Here is a 15,254-nt window from a genome sequence, read left to right as displayed (position 1 = left end):
CTTGTGTCTTTTGCCTTTGTCGACTTCAGAGTTCCCACGGTCATGGAAATCCTGGAAAAGTCTTGGACTCAGCTCCAGGGTTCTTTTAAGATCTCATTAGACCAATAGAATCAGTGCGTCATTCGTTCATTCGTTTTTCAATATAAAATCTAAAATAAGAAAATGAAAAAACAATAATTTTCTTCTTTATTTGTCTCCAAAACAAAATGAAAAAACGGATAATGATTCGTTTTTTTCAGTTTTCGATTTTGTGTTTAAATGAAAAATGGAAAAAACGGATAACGGACGTTTCCCGTTTACGTGACGTCTGTGACTGTGATGCCGGACTGAACCAGGACTGATCCAGGTCCGGGACCAGATTGGGACCGGGACTGAGACCGAGACCAGACCGAGACTAAGATTCAGACCAGACCAGACTGGGACTGAGCCCGGGACCAGAGCCAGACCGGGACCAGACTCAGACCAGACCAGACCGGGACTGAGATTCAGACCAGACCAGACGGACTGAGATTCAGACCAGACCAGACCGGACTGAGATTCAGACCAGACCGGGACTGAGATTCAGACCGGACCAGACCGGACTGAGAGGGACGACCAGACCGGGACTGAGCCCGGGACCAGACCGGGACTGAGCCCGGGACCAGACCGGGACAGACCAGACCAGACCGGACTGAGCCCGGGACCAGACCGGGACTGAGCCCGGACCAGACCGGGACTGAGAGGACCGGACCAGACGGGACTGACCGGACCGAGACTCAGACCAGACCGGGACCAGACGGGACTGAGACGGGACCAGACCGGGACTGAGATCGAGACCAGACCGGGACTGAGATCGAGACCAGACCGGGACTGAGATCGAGACCAGACCGGGACTGAGATCGGGACCAGACCGGGACTGAGATCGAGACCAGACCGAGACCAGACCGGGACTGAGATCGAGACCAGACCGGGACCAGACTGGGATCAGAGCGGACCGGGACCAGACCTGGGACCAGACTGGGACCAGAGCGGGACCGGGACCAGACCGGGACCAGACCGGGACCAGACTGGGATCAGAGCGGGACTGGGACCAGACCGGAGGCTCAGAGCCCACGGCCGGAGCTCGAAGCTGAGGCTCGGAGTCAAAGCTCGGAGTTCGCTCTGGTCCCGGTCTCAGTTCTGATCTCAGTCCCGGTCTGGTCCCGGTCTCAGTTCTGATCTCAGTCCTGGTCTGGTCCTGCTCTGGTCCCAGACCTGGATCAGTCCTGGTTCAGTCCGGCATCGCAGTCACAGACGTCACGTAAACGGGAAACGGTCGTTATCCGTTTTTTCCATTTTTCATTTAAACACAAAATCGAAAACTGAAAAAACGAATCGTTATGTGTTTTTTCATTTTGGTTTTGGAGACAAATAATGAAGAAAATAGTTGTTCTTTCATTTTCTTACTTTTGGTTTTATATTGAAAAACGAATGACACACAAATTTATTATGATTATTTGTGAACGTCTGCGACAACAACAAAAGCACTGACAGGATTATGAATGTTAAAAACTATAATCCCAAACCATAAGGTGAGTGTAAAAGAGTTAACGTTTCATATTTAGAACTAAAAGTCTGATCAGTTCTACTCATGTAGGTGCTGTAAAGTCATGGAAAAATTCACTTTAGGTCATGAAAAAGTCTTGGAAAAGTTTTATCAGTGAAAAAGAGTGGGAACCCTGACTTAAAGGTTGTATAGAGGATTTTCCAAGGAACGAGAAATCCAGCGACTGTTTGTCCTTTTTCAAATGTTGCGCATGTGTGAAACCACCTCCCCTCCCCCACAGCTCCTACGTAGAAACACCTCCTCCCTCCTCCTCCTTACGCCAGAAACAGGTTTGTTTACAGCCGCTGCACATGACTTGTAAACAACTAACTACAGTGTTGGTTAGACAAGACGGAGAAGTGAGGAGTGAGGAGGAGGAGAGGAGAGAGGGAGGAGGAGAGAGAGGAGAGGGAGAGAGAGGAGGAGAGAGGAGAGGAGAGGGGAGAGAGAGGGAGGGGAGAGAGGAGGGGAGAGGAGAGGGAGAGGAGAGGAGGGAGAGGGGAGGGAGGGAGAGGGGAGGGAGGGAGAGGAGAGGAGAGGGGAGAGGAGAGGAGAGGAGGGGAGGGAGAGAGGGAGAGGAGGAGAGAGAGGAGAGGAGAGGGGAGGGAGAGGGGAGGAGAGGAGAGGAGAGGGGAGGAGAGGAGAGGAGAGGGGAGGGGAGAGGAGGGGAGAGGGGAGGGGAGAGGAGGAGGGGAGAGGAGGGAGAGGAGAGGAGGGAGAGGAGGAGAGGGAGAGAGGAGGAGAGGAGAGGGAGAGGAGAGGGGAGGAGAGGAGGGAGAGGAGGGAGAGGAGAGAGGGAGGAGAGGAGAGGAGAGGGAGAGGAGAGAGGGGAGGAGAGGAGGAGAGGGAGAGGGAGAGGGGAGGGGAGGAGGAGGAGAGGGGAGGGGAGAGGGAGAGGAGGGAGAGGAGAGGGGAGGGGAGGGAGAGGAGGGAGAGGGAGGGAGAGGAGAGGAGAGGAGAGGAGAGGGAGAGGAGAGGAGGAGAGGGGAGGAGAGAGGAGAGAGAGGAGAGAGAGGAGGGAGAGGAGGAGAGGAGGGAGAGGGAGGAGAGGGGGAGAGGAGGGAGGAGAGAGGGGAGGGAGAGGAGAGGAGAGGAGAGAGAGGGAGAGGGGACAGGGGAGAGGAGGAGAGAGGGAGAGAGGGGAGAGGAGAGGAGGAGAGAGAGGGGAGAGGAGGAGGAGAGAGGGAGAGAGGGAGAGAGGGAGGAGAGAGGAGAGAGGAGAGAGGAGAGGAGGAGAGAGGGAGAGAGGGAGAGAGGAGGAGAGGAGAGGGAGAGAGGGGAGAGGAGGGGAGAGGAGAGGGAGAGGGGAGGAGAGGAGAGGAGAGGAGGGAGAGAGGAGGGGAGAGAGGCAGAGAGAGTGTGTGCGGAGATTCCGTGCCGGAGACGTGAGGAGCAGGGGGAAGAGCGAAACGGGCAGCAGGAAAGGGGTGCAGAGAAGGGTGCGCGGAGATTCAGTGTGAATGAAGCTACTACTACAACACGCAGCAGCAAGCGGACTCTTTCTTTGCCTTGAAAATTACGTTTTCAGACATAGGATATCGCTTTCGTGTCCTGAAAAACGTTTGTCTCGCTCTTGGAAATAAAGTACGTTTTCATAATAAGCAGAAGTTTCCTGTCCAGGAGTAATTTGTGGACCAGTGCTTCAGTCTTTAGACCCTTCGTCTGCTTCAGTCGCGCCATCGCTGGAATGAATCTCCAAGAATCACCTTAGTTTGGCTTCGCTGCTTTTCCCCTTGTCTTCTTCTTTCAGCGACCTCAAAAACGGACTTTCTTTTGCGGCGAACTGCTCCTGGATTCTTGTCGCCATTGCAACAAACTTTGTGCGAACTGCGAGGAAGATATAGGTCAAAAAAAGCCGCTAAGAACTGTTGCGTTGGTGGAGTAAACAGCGTCTGTGCGTCTTGCGTCTGTGGACTGTGTGACAGTCGTACGTAAACCACGTACCGGCGGCGCAGGCAAAGTCAGTTACACTAGAAACGTAGGGAGTTTGATTGACAGCCTGTCAGCTCACAGATAACGAGGCAGTGTCGTTATCTATTGGCAAATGTTTATCTGGCCCCACCACGTCCAGAGTTGATGAATTTTTATTCGCTTTTTTTTGGTCATCATAATTACAAGGCGACTGCATCTATAATCTATCACTGACAATTTAAACAAAAAAAAAATGCTCCATACAACCTTTAATGAAGAAGCATTAAACATAAACTCTAGAATCTGAATTATATTTTCATCTATTCCTGGGGTCATCAAACTAAGGCCCGTGTTTTACTTTTTTAAAATTATTTTATTGTTTATTTTATTATTTATTTATTATATATTTATTTTATTGTTTAATTACTTTTTGCCGAATAATAACACGCCTGCATCTTGTATTTAGTTTTTTATTATTTTTTTCATTTTTAAAAAATTATATAAAGTATTTATATTTCAGTAATTATGGCGTATTTACATTTGCCGCCAAATTTTCATCACTGGACAACCTCGAGATCAAACATCGACAGTCGACGCACAAGAGAGAGTTCTGTGGTGCAGTGAAGGACGGCAAAATGGTGAGTGTTAAAGTACGAAAATTTGACAGTGCGACGTTTTCAACAAACAGTGGACGACCGATTGTTTTTGTGTTCAGTCTAAGGGCCGTGTAGTTTGTCTGATATGTTAAAAAACCGCCAAGTTTGGCGGTTTTCTAAAGAACATAATCTGCGTCGTCAGGGTCAAACTGTTCTGTTATACGACCGACTCGACCCCCATCACAGTCTGGAGCGATAACGTGGCCCCCAGAGAAGAAAGTTTGGTGACCTCTGATCTATTCTAACATTTTTACTACACTGCGTTATTATATTTCTTGTAGAAATGGCAAAAGGCTTCACAAAAACACTGACATGATGTGGATTATTAACCACAGTGTGTAACTTTTTAGCTCAAATGTACAAAGTTTGTTCAAAAGTACTATATTCTGATCTAGATTATGGTTCGTCGAGTTGTTTTTTCATTCACGTGTTTAACGCACAAACCCTGCACAGTTGAGGCTCAGTTTTCTCAAACAGAAAACACTGTTCCACCTTGTGATGTTTTATGGTAATACAAGTGCTGCACTGTGATTTTAAACTCTACACCTTCACTAGAATCATTTTGATAATTTCAATGCTGGATTTGACAGACTTTAAAAAGGAAGTTAACTAAAAAAAAAAGGTAGTTAAAGGTTGTATAGAGGATTTTTTTTTAAGGGAAGAGAAATACAGCGACAGTCCTTGTGCGCGTTCAGAATTACTGTTGAAGTTTCCTGTCTAGAAGTAATTCAGCGACCGACACGTCAGTTTTTAGACCCTTCGTCTGCTTCGGTCGCGCCATCGCTGGACGAGATCTCCAAGAATCACCTCAGTTTGGCTTTGCTCCTTTTCCTCTTCTCTTCTTCTTTCACTGACCTCAAAAAATTGACTTTCTTTTGCGGTGAACCGGTCGTGGATTCTCGTCCGCCGTCGCGACAAACTTTGTGCGAAATGCGAGGAAGCGACAGTTCGAAAAAGCCTCTAAGAACCGCCGCGTAAACCACGTAATCCCCGCGCTCCGACGAGTCAGTTACACTAGGGAGTTTGATTGACAACCCTAACAGCCAATAGAAAATGAGGGAGTCTCGTTTTCTATTGGCTGATGTTTATCTGGCCTCAACACGTCCACAGTTGATAGATTTTCGTTCTTTTTTTTTGTTGGTCGTCATAATTACAAAGCTGCTGCGTCTCTGTAATGGTATTTTAATCTTTCACTGACAGTTTGAAACAAAAAAAAATCCTCCATACAACCTTTAACTTGAAAATTACCACTTAATTATATCACAAGTTGGATCAGAGCATTTTCTGTAGTAAATGTCTTAACCTCTGAAGATTTACTCAAATGTGTGAATGAAATAAAACACATTTCCAGGTTTGTTTTTAAGGACGCAGCTGCAGTTTTACACAATATAAAACCTTTAATGTGATTTTATTTCCACAAATCTCTTTGTTTGGATGAGGACCTCCTCTTTCCCAGTTCCACGGAAATATTCCTTTGGCTGCGTTCCTCCCCTCACCTGTGGTCGTGAGCTTTGGAGGACGGGGGAGGAGCTCGGAGTAGAGACGCTGCTCCTCCACGTCGAGAGGAGCAGCTGCGGGGGCCCGTGCGTCTGTTCCGGATGATTCCCGGACTTCTCCCTCGGAAAGTGTTCTGGGAAAGACCCGGGACACGCTGGAGGGATTATGTCTCTGGGCCGACCTGGGAACACCTCGGGGTCCCGGAGGAGGAGCGGGAGGAAGCGTCTGGGGTGAAGGAAGTCTGCGAGTCTCTGCTTAGACTGATGCCCCCGCGACCCGACCCCGGATATGTGAAAGAAAATGGACGGATGTTCCTTTGGCTTTAATATTTCTGTATCTGTGTAATTAGAAACTCAAACTTCCGTGGAATTATGCAGGTGACGTACAACCTCCAAAAAGTTACACATTGTACCTTTAAATATGATTGGTAAAAATTAATGCTGTTATAATCATCAGTATCATACGACGGAGTATAAGGGGCAGATAAAAAAAATAAATAAAAAAAAGATGCTGACGCTAAGAGAATAAAGTCATAATTTTACGAGAATAAAGTCGTAAAATTAGGAGAATATCGGCGGCTCGGAAAGTCTGAGTCTGAGGCTGGAGCTCTGGAGAATTTGGAGCATTTTGTTCGAATCAGGACTAAACCAGGTCCGGAACCAAACCAGAACTAAGACCAGCACTGAGACCGGGACCAGACCAGGACTGAAAACGGTTTAGTCCTGGTTTAAGTCAGGGAAATGGGAAAAGGCGTTAACGTGACTTAAAATGCGACGCGGGAATATTGCGCCGCATACGGAACCAGGAAACCAGGACTAAACCAGGAACCAGGGGACTGAAACCAGGACTGAACCAGGACCTGAACCAGGACTGAACCAGGACTGAACCAGGAAACCAGGACTAAACCAGGACTGAACCAGGACTGAACCAGGACTAAACCAGGACTGAACCAGGACTGAACCATTTTCAGTCCTGGTCTGGTCCCGGCCTCGGTCCTCAGTCCGGTCTCAATCCTGGTTTCAGTTCTGGTCTGATCCTGGTCTCAGTCTTGGTCCTGGAGTCAGTCCTTGTCTGGTCCCAGTCTGGTCCTCGACCTCGTTTAGTCCTGGTTCAGTCCTGGTTTAGTCCTGGTTCAATCCTGGTTCAGTCCTGGTTGAATCCTGGTTCAATCCTGGTTCGGTCCTTTTTCGGTCCTGGTTCGGTCCTGGTTTAGTCCTGGTTTAGTCCTGGTTCAGTCCTGGTTCAGTCCTGGTTCAAGTCCGGAGGAGCAAATGAAGAAAATTTTAGTTGTTTTTTCGTTTTCTTATTTTTAGTTTTATATTGAAAAACAAATGAACGAACGATAAACACGGATAAAGTTCTTCTGCCGCATTTTTCACTTTGACTTTGATTTTATTACAACTTCATTCTCATAATATTACGACTTTATAATGACTTGGACTTTATTCTTGTAAAATTATGACTTAATTCTTATAATATTACGTCTTTATTTATTTTTGAAACTTTTTTATTAGAACACTTTAGTTCTGTATATCACACATCACATATTTACATACACAAATTATTAGTATTGTGAAACTAAATAAATCAAAAGCCCGACCAAAAAATTTAAAATAAATGGAAATAAAATACGAGGCCATGAAGCTAGTGACATCTGCAAAGATATATACAATATTTTTACATTAAATTTTGTTTTGATTGTAAGATTTCCGCTTTTTCCAATATAGTTTTCCTTTGTCTTAAAGAAAATGTTATTCGTTCCATAATCTGAATTTCGTTGATTATATCAGTTCATTCTGAAACAGCAGGAGGTTTGTCCTGGAGCCATTTTCATGTGATCTTTTTCTCGCTGCTGCTTCTCGTATCTGAAGAAGGAATCTGTCTTTTTTTTTCAGTCCGGTTGGTAAGTTTCCCAAATAAAACACACTAAAACTTTCTTCTAGTTGCAATCCTGTAATAAGCTTAATGGTTTTACGTGATTACGTCTTTATTTTGACTTCGACATTATCCCTGTAAAATTATGACTTTAATGTCGAAATGTTACGACTTTATTCTCGTAGCGCTGGCATCTTTTTTTTTTTTTTTTTATCTGACCCTCTGTCGAATCCGTGTATCATTCGTTTATTTGTTTTTCAATATAAAACCAAAAATAAGAAAACGAAAAAACAACAGTTTTCTTCCCTATTTGTCTCCAAAACCAAAATGAAAAAAACGGATAACGATTCGTTTTTTCAGTTTTCGATTTTGTGTTTAAATGAAGAATGGAAAAAACGGATAACGGCCGTTTCCCGTTTACGTGACTTCCGTGACTGCGATGCCGAACTTTTGCACCGCATACGGACTGAATCAGGACTGATCCAGGTCCGAGACCAGAGGAGACCAGACCTGAGACCGGGACTGAGAGAAGGACTGAGACCGGGACCAGACCGGACCAGACCGGGACTGAGACCGGGACCGGGACCAGGGCGGGACCAGGGCGGACTCCGAGCTTTGACTCCGAGCTTTGATTCCGAGCCTCAGCTTCGAGCTCCGGTCCTGCCGTGGGCTCTGAGCCTCCGGTCTGGTCCGGTCTGGTCCTGGTCTTGTCTCTGGTCTCTGTCCGCTCTGGTCCCGGTCTGGTCCCAGTCTCAGTAGCGCTCTGGTCCCGGTCTGGTCCCGGACCTGGTCCATTTGAACCAAAAGCTTTTAGTTCGATTCATTTTCATTGGTGTGAATGCGTCAGTCGGAGGCTTTGCTCCACCTCGGAACCAGCCGCGGTTCTTGAGCGCGGAGAACCAGAGCAGCTCTGTCCCGGTCTCAGTCCGCTCTGGTCTCGCTCTGGTCTCGGACCTGGATCCGTCCTGACTCAGTCCGTATGTGGTGCAAAAGTCCGGCGTCGCAGTCACCTAAATCATGAAAACGGGAAACAGCCGTGATCCATTTTTTCCATTCTTCATTTAAACACAAAATCGAAAACTGAAAAACGAATCGTTATCCGTTTTTTCATTTTGGTTTTGGAGACAAATAGAGAAGAAAACTGTTGTTTTTTCGTTTTCTTATTTTGGTTTTATATTGAAAAACGAATGAACGAATGATACACGGATTCTGTCGTATCATTAAATCCAAAAGTCTAGAAGATATTTTCACAAAGACACTGTTAAGATAAAAACTTTTATTTAAACAAACCCGTCCAGGGGCGTACATCAAATACAGCGCACTTTCAAAAAAACAAAAAAACAGATCTTTGTGATGCACTCGGGTCAAAATTACAGCTACCAGTTACACCGACGGTCAAAACAAAACCAAAAAATTCAATTTGAATCAATACATTCATTTGACTTTTATCGAGAAGAACCCATTTCTTTTTTCATTTTCATATTAAGAAAACCAAAAGAAGAAAAAAAACATCTCCACATGCACGAGATCGTAAAAGTTGAGGCTTCAAAAAATGAAAACAGTTTGACTTGGTCCAGCCCAGCCACCTCCAGCGTAAAAAAAAAAAAAAAAAAAAAAGTGCGAAAGTCAAAGTCTCCTGAGGTAGAACGAATTGCACAAACCTGGTAGTGAACAGAAACACGTGAAAAAGCCGACGGTGCTTTTTTTTTTCCCCTCAAATGGACGTACGGCGCTCTGCAGTGTCAATATTTGTTTAATCTGGAGACGCACCCTGTTTATCGAGGGACATTTTATCGACTTTAAGGTTAATTATTAATGAGCTCCACTTTTATTATGGTTAAGCGACGATTTAGACACTTTTAGACCTGGTTTTGCCCCTGACGTAGTCCAGGTTTAGACTCCGAAACCAAATATTTGTCCTTGGTGGTACTTGGCATGAAAAGAACCGCCGAAACTAAAACCATAAACACAACAACAGGACGAGTTTTACGACATTTGACACTAAATATTGTCGGTAAAATCATCATTCAACCCGGGCTTCTTCACGTGTTTGTGTCCAACTCCAGCAGATACAAGGCATTTTGAGATACAAAAATTTAACTAAAAAACAAAACACATCCATATCAGCTAAAATAACTTCAATAAAAAACAAAATCTTAATTTAGACAAACAAGAAAAATCTTAATTTAGACTAAAAAATATTAAAACTAAAAAAAAAAAGCTTCATTTTTATAGTGAAGAATAAAGTAAAAAGGAATTTCACATAATTATAATGTCATCCTTTTCTAAAATATTTATCCAAAACATAATTTCTGGTTTTATTTTACGTTAAATTAAAATGTATTTTTTTTAATTGCGATAATCAGAGGTGGGAACCGAGGATTGAGTCAGACTTGGGGGTGACCGAACGTTTGTTTTTTCCTGGACATGTCAGATTTCCATGTCCTGTCCTGGCCGTACGTTTTTGTTTTGTTACGAAGTGATGCAAATGTTCAGGTTTGATTTCCTTTCATCGGGACATTTAAACTGAGCGTCTCTCGTAGCGTCTGCGACTCAGAAGGAGCGAGACGCAAACAGTCGGTCGGTCTGCAACGCGCCGAGACACAAATGCACATTTAACGATAATTTGTACCAGAAATTTGCCGCTTTTCGTCCCGGTTGAGACAAGTGTGAGTCCGTGTGCACAGGGTACAAAGCAGCACATATGTGTCGGTGTCGGTGTCAGGGACCTCAAACCTCAAACCTCAAACCTCACCAGGACAAACATTAAAAAGTTTTTCCAGGTGAGAGTCGCGCAGTGTCGATGACGAGGCCCCGCCCCCCTCCCCCCGTACGCTGTCCTGGTTTTGACAAACGTAAACGTAAATGGTCACACTGGTCAAAGTTGAGTCACTGTTTTTAGGACTTGAGACTTGATCAAATGGACTAAGACTTGGGACTTGACTCGGTCTTGAGGCCTGTGACACTTGAGAAGCACTTTTAAATCTGAATTCTTTCTATTCTGACTGTAATGATTCAAAGACCTCGTCCAGACATTTAAAAAGGAAACAGTTTCATTTTTGCTACTTATACTTTATAAATACTCATATATAAATATACTATCATTTTATAAGTACAGTTTTTTTTAAAGTCATATAAATTGAAAAAATCTAAGCTACATTAGATTCTTTGGTTTAAATCAGGCATGTCCAAACTATGGCCCGGGGGCCAAATGAGGCCCACAGACACATGTTTCTTGGCCCTCAGGCTTCCAGGTGAATTGACCCTGCAAGTTTTTTTTGAAAATCTACCTTGATAAAGCAAATATTTAGTGTTTTTAATTTAAATTTTTAAAGAAATTTTTAAATTTTTTATTAATTTAGTGTTTGGTTTTAAGGATCTTAGAGTGAATAAAGACTGATGGTTCATTCTAACGTGTTAAACCTGCACATATTTTAATTCTTCACTGTACTGAGCTCCAGTCTACGGCCTCGATCGGCCTCGGCTTCGTCTGTGTTTAGAGATGTGGCCCTTGATGACAAAAGTTTGGACACCCCTGATTTAAAGACCTGAAATGACTTGAAGCTCAAAGCAGACGACTTGGACTGGACTTGGATTTACGGGCCAGTGACTCAAGACTCGACTTGGACTCGCCTGTTTTTGACTTAGGACTTGAGACTTACAAAACGACGACTTGTTCCCACCTCTGACGATCATAAACGAGATTTAAGCGAAAAACATGACATTATTTAAAGTCAGCATTTGTTTTTTTTTTGTTTTTTTCCTGTGGCTTTTCTGAGACATTTTTGACCAAGTCCCACGATTCCAGTCACTCCGCTCCCGGTTCACACCCTCGAATTGAAACATCCTTGGGCTCATTATCTTTGGCGTTGCGAGACGGGGCCGACGCCTCGGTCTCTACCCCGGGTTTTCTATCATCCCCACAGAGAACCACCCTCGAGAATCATCGCTCCAGACTTTGAGGAGCTTAGTTTTACAACACCTCCACAAATGTCTCACCCCGTTCCTGATTTTTTTCCCGGTCTTTTCACTCCCGTCTCTTTGGGCGAGCTTTAATTTCACCGACCCAACCTTTTTTTTTTTTTTTTTAGACCTATTTTCAGAACGTTTTTTGTGTTCTCCTAAGATTTCCCAGACTCTCGCTCCGTCTACTTCCTCCTCACTTCTTGTCCTTCTGCTTCCGCCTGCTCTTCTCTTTGCTCCCTCGCCTCCTGGACACCACGTCCACGCTCCCGTCGCTCTCGAAACTCAGCATGTACTCGTGGACATCCAGAGGCCGACCCTCTCCGTCCCTCAGGCCGGAGAAGACGTCGTGGTAGAGGCCGGTCAGGCGCTGCTTCAGCTCCTGGAGAGTCCTCAGCGCCTCTTGCTTGTCCTTCAGGAGACGCGCTTTACGCCTTCTCAGCATCGTCACGTCTTTCTCCAGACCTTGAAGGGTGTCCATTTTACGTTTTCGGCAATTCTGCGCCGCGATCTTGTTCTTCCCGCGTCTCCGTATGTCTCGCACGAGGTTGAGCTGGTCTTCGTTGAGGTCGTAGTTGGCGAGGAGGTCGTTGAACTCCTCCACGGGGAGGTTGACGATGAGCTCGTTGGAGAAGGGGATCTTCAGGGCCCTGGCTCGTCGCTCGTCGCGGCTCCAGACGTGCTTGGGGAGGTGGTACGGTTTTGTCGTGCCTGGGCGAGGACTTGAGATGCTTGGAGGGGATCTTCGCGGAGAATCGTGAAGGTTGGTTGTAGGTGTGGTCGTGGCTGATCTGCTCCAGCCAGGGGAAGCCTTCGAAAAGCTTCTGGTCGGGGCGGAAGGGAGAGGAGAAGGCGTGTTTGGAGTCTTGGAGCTGGGGGCGGTGGCGTCCGCCCACGGCCCCCAGCTCCTCCTCGTCCAGCGGTTCCTCCTTGACGGTGACCTGCAGCTCCGCGGGGGGAGGTCTGCTGGCGGACGAAGACGAGGACGACGAGGAGTACGAGGAGGCTTCAGAGTGGCTCGGAGACGCGGGACTGTGGCTGGAGTCCAGAGAAAGACCAGAGTCCGAGTCCAGCTCCTCTTCGGCGTCTGCGCAAAACAAACAAACATTAAAACTATGAAAATTATCCAAAAATATAACACGTAAAACTCTTAACTGGTGCAAAGACTCGAGATCTGTTGACATCATCTGCTTTTGTCAGTGGAGATACAAAAGTTAAAGGGACAGTTCGGAATTTTGGACATTGTCGCCGAAACCAAAATGAAAAAATGGATAACGATTTGTTTTTTCATTTTTTTGATTTTGTGTTTAAATGAATAATGAAAAAAAACAAAAACATAACGGCCTTTTCCCGTTTCCGTGACTTAAACTGCGATGCCGGACTGAACCAGAACTAAACCAGGTCTAAACCGGTCTCAGTCCTGGTCCTCGTCCAGTCCCAGTCTCAGTCCTAAATCAACCTAAACCCTGGTTTAGTCCTGGAATCAGTCCTAGATTAGTCCTGGTTTAGTTCTGGAATCAGTCCTATGGATTGGTCAGTCCTGGTTCAGTCCTGGTTCAGTCCCGGTTCAGTCCTGGTTTAGTTCCGGTTCAGTTCCGGTTCAGTCCGGTTCAGTCCCTGGTTTAGTCCTGGTTTAGTTCTGGTTCAGTCCTGGTTTCAGTCCTGGTTCAGTCCCGGTTCAGTTCCCTGGTTCAGTCCGGTTCAGTCCCGGTTCAGTCCCGGTTCAGTCCCGGTTTCAGTCCGGTTCAGTCCCGGTTCAGTCCTGGTTCAGTCCTGGTTCAGTTCCCCCGGTTCAGTCCCGGTTCAGTCCTGGTTCAGTCCTGGTTCAGTCCTGGTTCAGTCCCGGTTCAGTCCCGGTTCAGTCCGGTTTCAGTCCTGGTTTAGTTCCTGGTTTCAGTCCTGGTTCAGTCCTGGTTCAGTCCCTGGTTCAGTTCCCGGTTCAGTCCCTGGTTCAGTCCCGGTTCAGTCCCGGTTTAGACCCTGGTTCAGTCCTGGTTCAGTCCTGGTTCAGACCTGGTTTAGACCTGGTTTAGACCTGGTTCAGTCCCGGTTCAGTCCTGGTTCAGTCCCGGTTCAGTCCCGGTTCAGTCCCGGTTCAGTCCCTGGTTCAGTCCCGGTTCAGTCCTGGTTTCAGACCTGGTTCAGTCCTGGTTCAGTCTGTGGTGTTTACGGTGCAGAAGTCGAGCGTCTCTCTCAGTGTTTCTCCTGCTCAGTAAATAAAACCTGTGAAGTGATGTTTTTTTGACAGTCGAGTCGCGTTTGTGAATTTATATTCGCACTGAAGAAAACGCAACCGTTTCATTTCATTTTGTGACTGTAATTCCTGGAAGTCGTAACTTTTCAATTCGTATTCTGATGACTGCTTCAGTTAGAATCATTTTGACTTGTGTGTGATTTATCAGGGGCACAGGCGGGAAACAGGTGGAATATTAACGGGTTTGGGCGGGTGTGGGTTTAACTTTGATATAATCTCGGGTTAACGGGCGGTAGAGGTAAGATCTTAAGACCGAGCCCAAGCTGACTTTTTTAAAAAAAATAAATATATGTTTATAAAATGTATGCTAAAACGATGTGTGGATACTAAACTAAGGAATACTTGTTATAAAATAAATAATATGGATAAAACAGAGAAGTAATGTAATGTAATTGCTATTTAACTACTAAACAGGATCCACGTGAACGCCCCCTCTTCATTTAATCATCTTCCCCTCCGCAAGTCTGCATCTATTTTGACCTGGTGTCCCCAATATGGAGGAGCAAGAAGTTAAACTAAAGGCAGGAGAACTGAAAAGACAAACACGCACCGGTAAGAGTGAGGTGTGGAAAAGCTTCAAATTGATTGTTGAAAATGCTACAGAAACTTGCGTTGGCTTCGCTGAATGTCGTCAATGTGGCGCTTTGCTTTCATACGAGAGCAAAAAGACTGGCACCTCGACGCTGAGCACTGCTCCTCCTCCCGAGTCACAAATAAAATATGACATTTCGGGTTTGCGTCGGGCTCGGGCCGGGTCGGGTTTTAATACCCGCGGGCCGGGTCGGGTCGGGCTGGATTTTTTAGGCCCGATCTCACCTCTAACGGGCGGGTGCAGGTCTCCAAAAAATGGACCTGTGCAGGACCCTAATACATCTATAAATAAATCCCCCAAAGAGCATAATATACTCCCACGTTACCTGGCTGGATGGTGTGGATGTCCTCCTCCTCCTCCATGTCTCTGCTCCCGTCTCTGCTCCCGTCTCTGCTCCCGTCTCTGCTCCCGTCCCTGCTCCCGTCCTGCTCCCGTCCCCGCTGATGAGGCTGAGCCGGCTGGTGCGCTGCGTGAGCTCCGGGTCCAGGTACCCGTGCTCCTCCAGCCTCTCGGTCAGCTCGTCCCCGAAGCCCCCCTCCAGAGCCAGGTCCAGCAGACTCATCTCCTCCAGCATCTGCGCGTCCCCCAGCAGCTCCTCCAGCTCCCCGTCCAGCTCCCCGTCCAGGTCCTCGTCGCCCAGCAGCAGGGAGGGGCCGTGCGGCGGGAGGAGGAGGGGGGAGGGCGCGGGGTCGTCCAGCTGGTCACTGGGCAGCAGGGGGAGCAGCTCTTGGTCTGAACCTGCTGCACCTGGAGATGGAAGATGAGTCGGTTCAAGCTCTAAGGAGGGAAACTAATGTCCAGTAGAGCCAGTCGCGTTTTAAAGTTGACGTTTAGATTCGAAAGTGTTTTTAAAAATGTCCCTGTCCGATTTGTATATTTGTATAAAATTGTTATGCCGTTGTCAAGATGCAAATGAATCAGGTCGTTAAGAACAGTGGTCCC

General features: G+C 46.5%; 1 protein-coding gene across 1 annotated transcript in view; it reads right to left on the bottom strand.

The window, feature by feature from the left end:
• Positions 1–8,764: 8,764 nt before the first annotated feature.
• LOC110169127 (endoplasmic reticulum membrane sensor NFE2L1-like) overlaps positions 8,765–15,254 on the bottom strand; it is a 47,748-nt gene continuing 41,258 nt past the window's right edge. The window contains exons 9-10 of the mRNA XM_055152427.1: positions 14,638–15,059; positions 8,765–12,553 (exon numbers count right to left, since the gene is read on the bottom strand). Coding sequence (XP_055008402.1) covers positions 11,663–12,553; positions 14,638–15,059 — 1,313 coding nt within the window. The 3' untranslated portion in view covers positions 8,765–11,662. The remainder of the gene's footprint in view (positions 12,554–14,637; positions 15,060–15,254) is intronic.

This window comes from Boleophthalmus pectinirostris, unplaced genomic scaffold, assembly GCF_026225935.1.
Source record: "Boleophthalmus pectinirostris isolate CB_2022bp ecotype Guang Dong unplaced genomic scaffold, ASM2622593v1 HiC_scaffold_17, whole genome shotgun sequence".
NCBI classification, from domain to species: domain Eukaryota; kingdom Metazoa; phylum Chordata; class Actinopteri; order Gobiiformes; family Gobiidae; genus Boleophthalmus; species Boleophthalmus pectinirostris.
This window is presented reverse-complemented; position numbering and strand designations above follow the sequence as displayed.